Source organism: Porites lutea, chromosome 7, assembly GCF_958299795.1.
Source record: "Porites lutea chromosome 7, jaPorLute2.1, whole genome shotgun sequence".
NCBI classification, from domain to species: domain Eukaryota; kingdom Metazoa; phylum Cnidaria; class Anthozoa; order Scleractinia; family Poritidae; genus Porites; species Porites lutea.
This window is the reverse complement of record NC_133207.1, coordinates 20,946,818-20,956,817: the sequence shown is the minus strand read 5'-3', so window position 1 is coordinate 20,956,817 and position 10,000 is coordinate 20,946,818. Positions and strand designations below refer to the sequence as shown.

Below are 10,000 nucleotides of genomic sequence, written 5' to 3'. Positions count from 1 at the left end.
GAAGTAGGTTTCCTCAATAAGGTAAAAGTAAGGTCAAGGCGTACACGAGCCAAAGGCTAAAACGGCCTCCAGATCCAGAGTTCGAGGTCTTACCCGTTCGGCCACACATGCCTCCACAATAAGTAATGACTTTATTACTGGATGTGTTAAAACTAAATCGTTACTCATTATGTATTTATTCATTTCGAAGGCCTGTTCATAGGCTAAATTTAAAACGTTTTCATTTTAAGGAATGAATATTGGGGTTTGGAGCATAAAGGGGATTGTTCTCAGCGACGTTTCAGGCTTAGCCTTTCATTACGATGTTTTTGGAGATAATCTTTCCGTCCTGCGTCTCGGGTCATAACTTAGAGCGCGTTCCCCCCTGGCAGTTTCTACTTCGTAATATGCGTCGTAAGATTTTACCACTGGGAGATTTTGGAATCTGGTCAATAAACTCCACTCCACCCCTGAGCTTTTTGTGAGGAGCAACTCGCTCTTCCACAAATTTCACAATGTCATCAGAGGAAACGTCACCACGACGGACAACGAAGGCTTTCGGCAATTCTCCGGCTACAACATCAGGGACTCCGATCACTGCCACATCATCGATGTTCGGGTGAGTGATCAATAACGCTTCCAGCTCGGCTGGAGGGACCTAAAAATATGAAATATCGATTGTTTTTCTACTGCTGTGAACAAAAAAGGTTTTTTAATGCCGTTAAAACGGTTACGGATTTCTACTATGTAACCCAGATGCACCGAAGCCGCGGGAGAAGCGCCGGAGACGCACAAAGGCGATCAACAAATAGGAGCGGAGGGGAGGGGCAGGGAGGAAAATGAAATCGTTCATTAGCTCTCTCACCCATCCCCTGACTTCAACTTCTTTGTCTCCTTTTCGCGCGTCTCCTGTACTTCTCCTGCATGGCCAGAAGGAAACAGGAACCACAGCTACGCAGGCTTAGATGTAGTAACTAAAACGCTCTTCTAACCTGAAATCCTTTGTACTTGATCAGTTCTTTGATTCGATCCACAATGTAGAAGTATCCATGTTCATCATAATGCCCAGCATCACCACTGTGCAGCCAGCCTTCTCTGTCTATCGTACGAGCTGTTGCCTCTGGCTTGTTTAAATAACCTGTGCAAACATAAAGAGAGCAAGGTAACATAGATATAAGTGGACTGCGAGCAGCCTTTTGATTTTAAAAGGGGAGTTCACGAGCGCGCGAGCGGCGAGGAGCGAAGCCTAGACTCGAGACGAGGGCGGCAAAAAGAAACGCCTCTTCTGTCTCGCGCCTTGTGTCACGCGGGTGTCATTTTCTTGTCTCGTACGTCTCGCTGGACGGACTAAGAAAAAAGAGATGTTGCTCGATGTCTCAGATATCAGCCATATCACCAAGTAACAGACTATACTTAGTGATACAATTGGTCCATGGGCAAGGAGCAAAGGAGTTATGTTAGGGTAACACAGGGGAACACAGGGTAACAGAGAGTAACACAGGGTAACACAGGGTCACACAAGGTAACACAATGTAACAGTCAGGGTAGCACAGGGGAACACAGGGCCACACAGAGTAACACAAGGTAACACACGGGAACACTGGGTCACACAGAGTAACACAGGGTAACACAAGGGAACACAGGGTAACACAAGGGAACACCGGGTAACACAGGATAACAAAGGGTAACACAGAGTAACACAGGGTAACAAAGGGTAACACAGGGTAACACATGGCATCACAGGGTGACACAGGGTAACACAGAGGAACACAGGGTATCACAGGGGAACACAGGGTGACACAGAGAAACACAGGGAAACAGAGGGTAACACAGGAACACAGGGTAACAGAGGGTAACATAGCCTGGGAAACAGAGGGTAACACAGAGTAACACAGGGTATTACAGGGGAACACAGGGTAACAGAGAGTAACACAGGGTACCACAGAGTAACACAGGGGAACACAGAGTAACACAGGGGAACATAGGGTAAAACAGAGTAACACAAGGGAGCACAGGGTAACACAGGGTCACACAGAAAAGCACAGTGGAACACGGGGGAACACAGGTTAACAAAGTAACACAGGGTAACACAGAGGAAAACAAGGTATCACAGAGGAACATAGGGGAACACAGGAAAACACAGGGTAACACATGGTAACACCTCTCCCAAAAATACGTAGCAACATTTCTCTTACGTAACCTCATTTTACATCGCTGATGAAGTTCGAGCGATTCGAATGAAATATTCGTTTTCAATTGTTTGAAATTGTTGCCCAGAGTTTTGGAATTTGTTTGCTGAACACAAAACTGCTAATACCTTTCATGACTGTGGGCCCTCTGATACAGATCTCCCCATCCTCATGCGGACCCAATATGGCCCGAGTCTCATGATTAATGATCTGAAAATCAAACACGTACAGCCAGGGTAAAAATGGGTAAAAGGGATAACTCGGTCTCACCAAAAACAAAAAAGAAATGAAGAAAGAGAAATAAGGAAAGAAACACTGACATATTGATTTTTCAGCCCAACCGGCAACACTTTAGGTTTCCACGAAACTGCCCACCTACCCCTCCCCTAAGCCAACATTAACACTTAATTCTCACTTAGGGAAAAATGTTGGCTTGGGTGGGAGGTAGGTTGCTGCAATGACAGTGAATGTGAGTGTTATCTTACTTTTCTCTTTGGTAAAAGAATATATGCGCGTAATTTTTCTTATCATGGGAAGTTCTTAATACACTTTACGGTCTTGAAAGGTTCAATAAACTCTTATCTCTTGCGGACAGGGAAGGTTTCCATGACCAAAATGTTTTCAAAATATTCAGCACGAGAACAATCTACACTAAAAGTGACAATAGACCACCTCCAAGTTGCTCATTTAAGACAAGCCTCTGTTTCAAAGCATTATAAGGCTGAGTGCGAAGTCATTGATATGAAAGTGATTATTTATTCCAATGCAAATATAAATCATTTTCACCAAAAAGGTTTTACACTTGGCCAGCGTGCAAAGAAAGTCGTGTCCGATAGCCCGGGGCTAGTGGATTTTGCTATCGGGCTAGTGATTTTTGTTCAGGGCAAGTGCTGTTTTTTGGGGGAATTCAAATTACAGAAGGATTATAATCAATCCTGCTGATCAAAAAGGGTTTGGGGGCTAGTTGAAATGACTTGTGAGCTAGTACATGCTAGCTGCTGCTTGCCCGAATGGCAGGCAGTAAGACTGACTTTCTTTGCACCCTGACTTAACCCTCGTTTTGAAAGTGAGAATTATTGGAACTTGGAAATGGCCCATTGAATATAATGACATTTTCCTAAGAATTTGCTGCGAAATATACAGTTCTTCAGTTAGTCTCTTGTATATATCTCAGGTCCACGAACCATGGAATCATCTTTCATTTTACCCCCTATAAATTCCATACATATTGCGCTAAACCATTTGTCATAGGTTTGTGGGGACTCAGTGATAGGAGATACCTTGCATTCCAAGTTTGGAAGAAGAACACCACATGACTTGGGTTTTCCACCATAAAGAGGAGTAATGTGTGTTCCAGAAACACACTCAGTCAAACCATAACCTTTGAAGTAAAAAGCAGATACCTTTTAGTACAATAATAATTGACCACTACACTAACATAACATAATGCTCTTTGTTCGTCACCCCAAAATTTTGCATAAGCATTAATATATGTGTTTTCAGTATCTCTTAGGCCATAGACAATGCTTGCATGCAAAATTTTGGGGTGACAAACAAAGAGCATTATGGTATGTTGGTATTTTCTGTAGTGGTCAATTCCTCTACTTAACCCTTCGGTCTTATTCATTTTCAATGCAAGGTGTGAGGGGGAGGGGAAGGGGGTGGGGGTACACTTATCTATATCAATCATCATTTAGTTTTGATCGGTTACTTCACAAAGCATCATGATATACTGAAGTAAGAAACAAGACAATACGTTTCAATTTCATTTGCATCAAAATGAACAAATTGTATTGTCATATCAAAGACATCGCATCTACTGTCCATTTGAAAAAGAGCAGGCTGTGGTACATTGTAACTCAGAAATCATGTCTGGTACATTGTAACTTGGAAATCATGCCTTCATTTAAAATTTTGAATGTAATTCCAAAAAATAAATAAATAAATAAATAAATGACCATGACTGTGAAAATATAGCTGAAAGTAGCCATGACTATAGCCTGATAAAACAGCAGACATTTTGCAAAGTCACCACTTGTTTCCCCACGAAATAACATCATACAGATGAGGCGACACTATCTAGATTTGGTTATTACTTCTGATTGGTCATGCCATGTGGGAGATTTGCTTGAACCAATCAGAAGCACTACCCAGATCTAAGTAGTGACACATCATCATTATGGAATTTCTGTGCTCATTTCTCAGACATCAATTTGGGCGAAAATCAGTGGTGGTGTCGCGGAATGTCGGCCGTTTCGCAGGCTGTACCATGACTGCAAAAGATTTCTATACAGGCCCTAGACCACAACAACCCCTACACTCTATAAATGAAACTTTCAAAAAAGTGAGCTACATGCAGTGGACTGCAAAAAAAGTCTAATTAATGACCTCTAGTGATACTGAAGATAAATGTCAAAAACCAAGCTATCAAAATCTGCATTCATTCAACTTTTGCCACTGACCTCTCATGGACTGCTTATTATTGCAATGTTTATCTTTACAAAGTTCATATTACCCTGGGTACCAGAGGGTTTTCTTGCGTGCAGTGGGAATTTTTGGCGTGGGCTGAAGGCCGACACATCTCTTGACTGAAAAACTGGAAACCGTACTAGAAAAGTCTCTGTCAACCAGGGTAAATTCATATTTCAAAGCAAACCAAAAAGGGGTGAAGTGTTATGTCACATCGTTACCATGGTAGCAAAAATATATAGGGAGCTTTTTGAGCAGAACAACAGCTTTAAATTCACACATTTTTGTACATTTCCTAGTCATTGCATGCCTGCAACTTGTCTTCCTAATTAAATTCCACACTATGGAGTAGGAGAACACAACACAAAATTTTCTTTTTCTTTTTCTAAACTTAGATATGGTCCTTTTGGATTCAACCCCTGAAAATTTCCTCAACATTTGACAAATTAAATCAAACTGAATTAAATGAGGTTTGAGGTACGAGGTTTAAAAAAATGCGCTTTTTGAGTGAGGTTTTCGGTTTGTTGTCATCCAGACATTTTGCTACCATGGCAACATGACATATTAACGACTTGTCCTCTCTATTTTGGCTGGAACCCAAAAGGTTGTGGAAGACAGACAAGCCTACACACCTTGTCTGACATGCTTTATGTGAGGAAAACGTTTTCTCAATGCTTCTAGTAATTCTTCCCCAACTGGTGCTCCCCCACAAAAAACATCCTCCAAGGTGTCAAGTTTGTAGCTATCAACAAGAGGATCTTTGGCCAAAAACAGGACTAGGGGAGGAACTATTGGTAACATTGCAACCTAAATTCAGTTAAAAAAAATAAAATAGTATTGAGATTTGACTTTTCACGTGTGAAATTGTATTTTTAGTTATAAGCACGGGAAGGGGCCCTTTGATCGTCCTAGATAAGTCGGGAAGATCGAAGGGCCTCTACTCACAGGGTACATAATTGCGGTATCCAGGGAAAATGAATATTGTCGGATAAATAAAATGTTTATGTAATCCTAGAAGTTTGTGCATTCTCCACTGTACTGTTCCTGTATTAAAAAGAGGTACAAATGTAAAATTACTCATTACTCTCTGCTCATTCATGATTTTTGGCCATGTGGCTAAGAGGTAACAGGGGCAATCCGGGTTAAGGGGTAAGCTTAGTAGGATATGAGGGGGGTCTAAATCTCTTCCTGTGTTTCTGCAGGTACAGTAAACTAAGAAATTAAGCCAGAAAATTCTATTGACATCATTCTAACATTAGTGATGGGCATAACACTCAATTCTGCTGATGTTAAAAATTAACTCAACACTGAGAATTGAATGCTGCTAGCTGCCTCTAAGGTGCACAGAATTTGACCTTTGATCACACAAAACCACTGACAGTGGCTTGCAGATATCAAGGAATTGCAATGTTTTGAAAATAGTGACAGTTTGTTTCAGTCAAATGTCTGTAATTTTTGCGGTCAATTTTGAATAAGTGCCCCAAATCTGTTTTTGTTAATAAGCACCCCTATTCCATTAGGTGCCCCCATTCTGCTAAGCGCCCCTATTCCAATATTATAATAATATTTATCTTCCTTTAATTGCTCACAAAATGAACGGTAATGCCACGTTACAAAACTGACAAGGATCCTTTCGACAGGATCACCAAATTGGATGTGGAAGACACCATACCAGAAAGCTTTTGATGTAAGTGCATAGTCCGTGCTGGTTTTTGGACATAAAGATTCAAGGAGTATTCAAGGAGTATTCAAGCACTATAAAAACTGAGTTTCAAGGAGTATTCGAAGAATTCTTGCACTATGTTTCGAAATGTTTTAATTGGTCAATAGCCACTTTCAAAAAGCTCCCCCGGATATAAAATGCACTTCAAGAAACAACCACAAATAGAACATATCAAATCTGTAATAATTCACAAACAGGGATGCATAACAATTTCATAGTTCTTGGTCAAGGCTGTGCTGTAGCAGAGCCCGGTGGCCTGTGGCGCCTAACTTTTGTTCTCGGGCAACTTGAAAATCTTTGCTTTTTCATAGAAATCATATGCTGGGCACACCGGATTTCACAAGTTCAGAGCACTGGGGCAAGACTGGGCTCCCTTCAATTTTTCTTAGAGCACTGCATGCCTTGTCGGTGGGTACAAAATGCTTGGATATTGTACATGGAAAGAGGACCTAACTACTGTAGTTATCCAATAAAGCAACATTACACCAAACAATAGTCTCAACAATAACCTTAACAACAACATAGTCTGAAAGCGATGTGCGCAACACAGAATTTCACACAGCATGCAATGGCGCAAGTTTCGCAAAATCTGTACCTGCCATTTTGAATACTCCACTCAATCCCTGAATAACTTTAATACAATCCTACATTATTTCCCATCCCGACCAAAATTCAAGGAGTTTTCATTATGTTCAAGCACTTTCATAAAAAATTCTTCTTTTCCAGGGCTTTTCAAGGACTTTAAGGAGTAGCATGAACCCTGAAGTGACACTGTCAAAGCTATCGCTGTAGAAATATATTAAAATTCCCCCACATTAACTGAACATATTTCACTGTATATTTGTTACTGTTACATTTTCTGTTATTGTTCCTTTTCAAATAAATATTAAAGTTTTGATTTGAACATTCAGTTAATTGTTTCTCAAAAAAGAAATAAGTTAGCCCTGTCCTGAATAAGCACCCCGTCTCGAATAAGTGCCCTCCCTTAAGGTACCAAGAGTAAATAAGCAGTCCAGGCACTAAATCCAATCATTATGGTATACTTCTTACACTATAGTGAAATATTAATAATAAAAGGTGATACCTTACAATTTTCCAATGTTTGTAGAAATGTCTTTGGTTCAAATCCTTGCAAAACAACCAATTCACATCCTTTCCACAAACAAAATCCCATCATAATACTCTGACTATAGCCGTGAAACAGAGGTAACACTGTCAATACGACAGAACGTTCTGGCCACGCAAATTCATCAAAAATACATGCTAAGGCTACAAGGTTGTAGTGTGTAAGCATACACCCCTTAGGCAAGCCAGTGGTACCACTTGAGTACAGCAAAATAGCGACATCATCCTTGGGATTAATACTGGCATAATTTCTAGGAAATTTTGAACCATTATCTTGGACTAAGTCTTGAAAAGACTCAAAACCCTTGACTTTTTCCATAGTGAAGATAGCAGAGATACCAACTTGTAAGCCTGCCCGTTGTGCATTTGCAAGACGCTCACGATCAGTGATCAAATACTTCGCACTGCAATCTCGCAACTGATATACAAGCTCTTGAACTCCATACTGGGGGCTAACTGTTGTAACAGTAATGCCAAGAAACAAGGATCCATAGTACACGATAGGGTACTGAGCAATGTTTGGAAGGTAAATGCCAAGAACATCACCTTTTTTTAAGCCTCTCTTCACCAGTGCTGAGGCAAAGTTTGTTGTCAGTGTCTTGAGCTGTTTAAAAGTGTAGTGACAACCAGACGGGGGATGATTCTAAAAGTGTCAAAATACAAGTTTAATAAATAATATATTTTTATTATCATCACTGGAACCATTACGCATCTAATTTGCGAATATTTTAGCACTGAAAATGAGGAAAGGCATTATTACAGAGGATGAATTTCACCCGGGCAGGGTATGTAGGCTTGATTTCCAAGGCTGCTCTCTCTGCCTCTGAGAAGCTGGTAATCAAGCCTACAAGGTCTGCCATAGGTAGTAGAACAGTGACTATTATGTCCCAGGGCGGGGAAGGGGGGAGTATTGCCATATATGGGCTATATAGGTACGTGCCGCTCTGAAGGGTATCGATTTCAAGCAGTTTACTCTGGGATAAGGTATATAAATCAGAGAGTTTGGGTCTAGAACAGGGTATCATTTTCCAGGAACAATTGGTTAAAGATTTTAGTCTAGACTAGGGAAACCTAGAATGATGATATAAAAAATGAAATCGGCAAGTTCAAATTTACGCAACTCAGCCTAAAAGCTACTCTAGGATAGGGGGGATTTGAGGCGTTTAGTCTAGTATAGGGTAAAGCAAAATTCAGCTGAACTAGCTCTGGTAAAGGCTAAGGGTTCCAGGGTCCAAGCAGCACATCCCCACCCAAAAATTCCTAAAATAAAGATCCATGATTTGTCATGCAATGTTGGTCACTTGCATCCCTTGAGCCCATGTTCGCATTCACTACAAAACACACGGTCATTGAGTTTCCTGAGCTCATGCCAGATTGCCCAGAAATGAAAACTTTCCAAAACTTTTCTGACCAGAAATGAATTGCAATACCCACGATGAGGAGGAGAGAGGTGAGATTTCTCTGGCCTTTAAGGATCACAGCCATTGGTGGCTAATCAGTCCACTGTACTCTGATACGGGAGAGATTTGTGAAGTCGGACTGCACACAGTAACCTGCCTTGCTTTGAATGATGTAGGAAAACAACACCAAACAAACAATGAGCCGCCAAACCATACAAATGGCTATGAATTGAGCCCAGGTTACACAGGAATAGCATTGAGATAACAAACCCAAGTATGTGAAATATATACATTAATGTATATTTCTACGTTTTAACAACTATATTGAATTTCTCATACAAAGTCTATAAATCATTTGTAAATATATGTAAAACAGTATCAAAACACAGGGCAATAATTTATTAGCATGAACATATAGTTAGTAGAGGAGACTGGTTATGAAAGCTGGCAAACATCAAAGTTGAAAACAATGGTGCTGCAGTTTATGTTGGACATTCCCTGATCATGCACAATAAGTTAACGCAATGTTTCCATTAGTCAGATAGTTCAAAATGATAGGAGTGCTAGAACAATGTGCACAGTCAGGCCCAATAAAGCTAACACAAACGGAAGGGGAATAAGTGATGCGGTTTTTCTTGATTTTTGGTGCACTTTTACAGAAATTCTTATTTTAAGTTGGGGTATAAACCACGCAGTTTGCGGTATTTTGAAATTTTCGGTAATTTTAATGCAGTTCGCAGTTTTCATACGTTACTCTGTGTAGTGTTTATACATGATATCATAGGTGACGAATTACTCCTTAATTTTGGCGCACGTGAAATTACAAAATTGCCATGGCAACCTTCCCTACGTCTCAGTGTCAAGATGGCTACGAAGTTTTAAAATGTCATGAATGAAGATGCCAGGGCATATAAAGATGCTTTAGAAAACCTGAACTCACCAAAGAGCACATCAACAAGGATTCTAACAGGTATTTTGTAGAAGAATTCTAAACCTGAGTCAAATTTACGCTCTAAACGTTCGAGAGAGTGGAGTTCTCGATCGATAGGATCCAGGATAAACATGTCAAAATTCCAAGATTGCTAACATAATTCGTCACCCATGATATTAATAGG

At 40.4% G+C, this 10,000-nt stretch overlaps 1 protein-coding gene across 1 annotated transcript in view; it reads right to left on the bottom strand.

The window, feature by feature from the left end:
- The window catches only part of LOC140943922 (uncharacterized), a 12,339-nt gene that overhangs the window by 812 nt on the left and 1,527 nt on the right, over positions 1 to 10,000 (bottom strand). Inside the window, exons 2-7 of the mRNA XM_073393032.1 lie at positions 7,445 to 8,128; positions 5,270 to 5,444; positions 3,449 to 3,549; positions 2,297 to 2,378; positions 972 to 1,117; positions 1 to 637 (exon numbers count right to left, since the gene is read on the bottom strand). The exon at positions 1 to 637 is cut by the window's left edge and continues 812 nt beyond it. Of these exons, the coding sequence (XP_073249133.1) occupies positions 341 to 637; positions 972 to 1,117; positions 2,297 to 2,378; positions 3,449 to 3,549; positions 5,270 to 5,444; positions 7,445 to 8,128 (1,485 nt within the window). The 3' untranslated portion in view covers positions 1 to 340. The remainder of the gene's footprint in view (positions 638 to 971; positions 1,118 to 2,296; positions 2,379 to 3,448; positions 3,550 to 5,269; positions 5,445 to 7,444; positions 8,129 to 10,000) is intronic.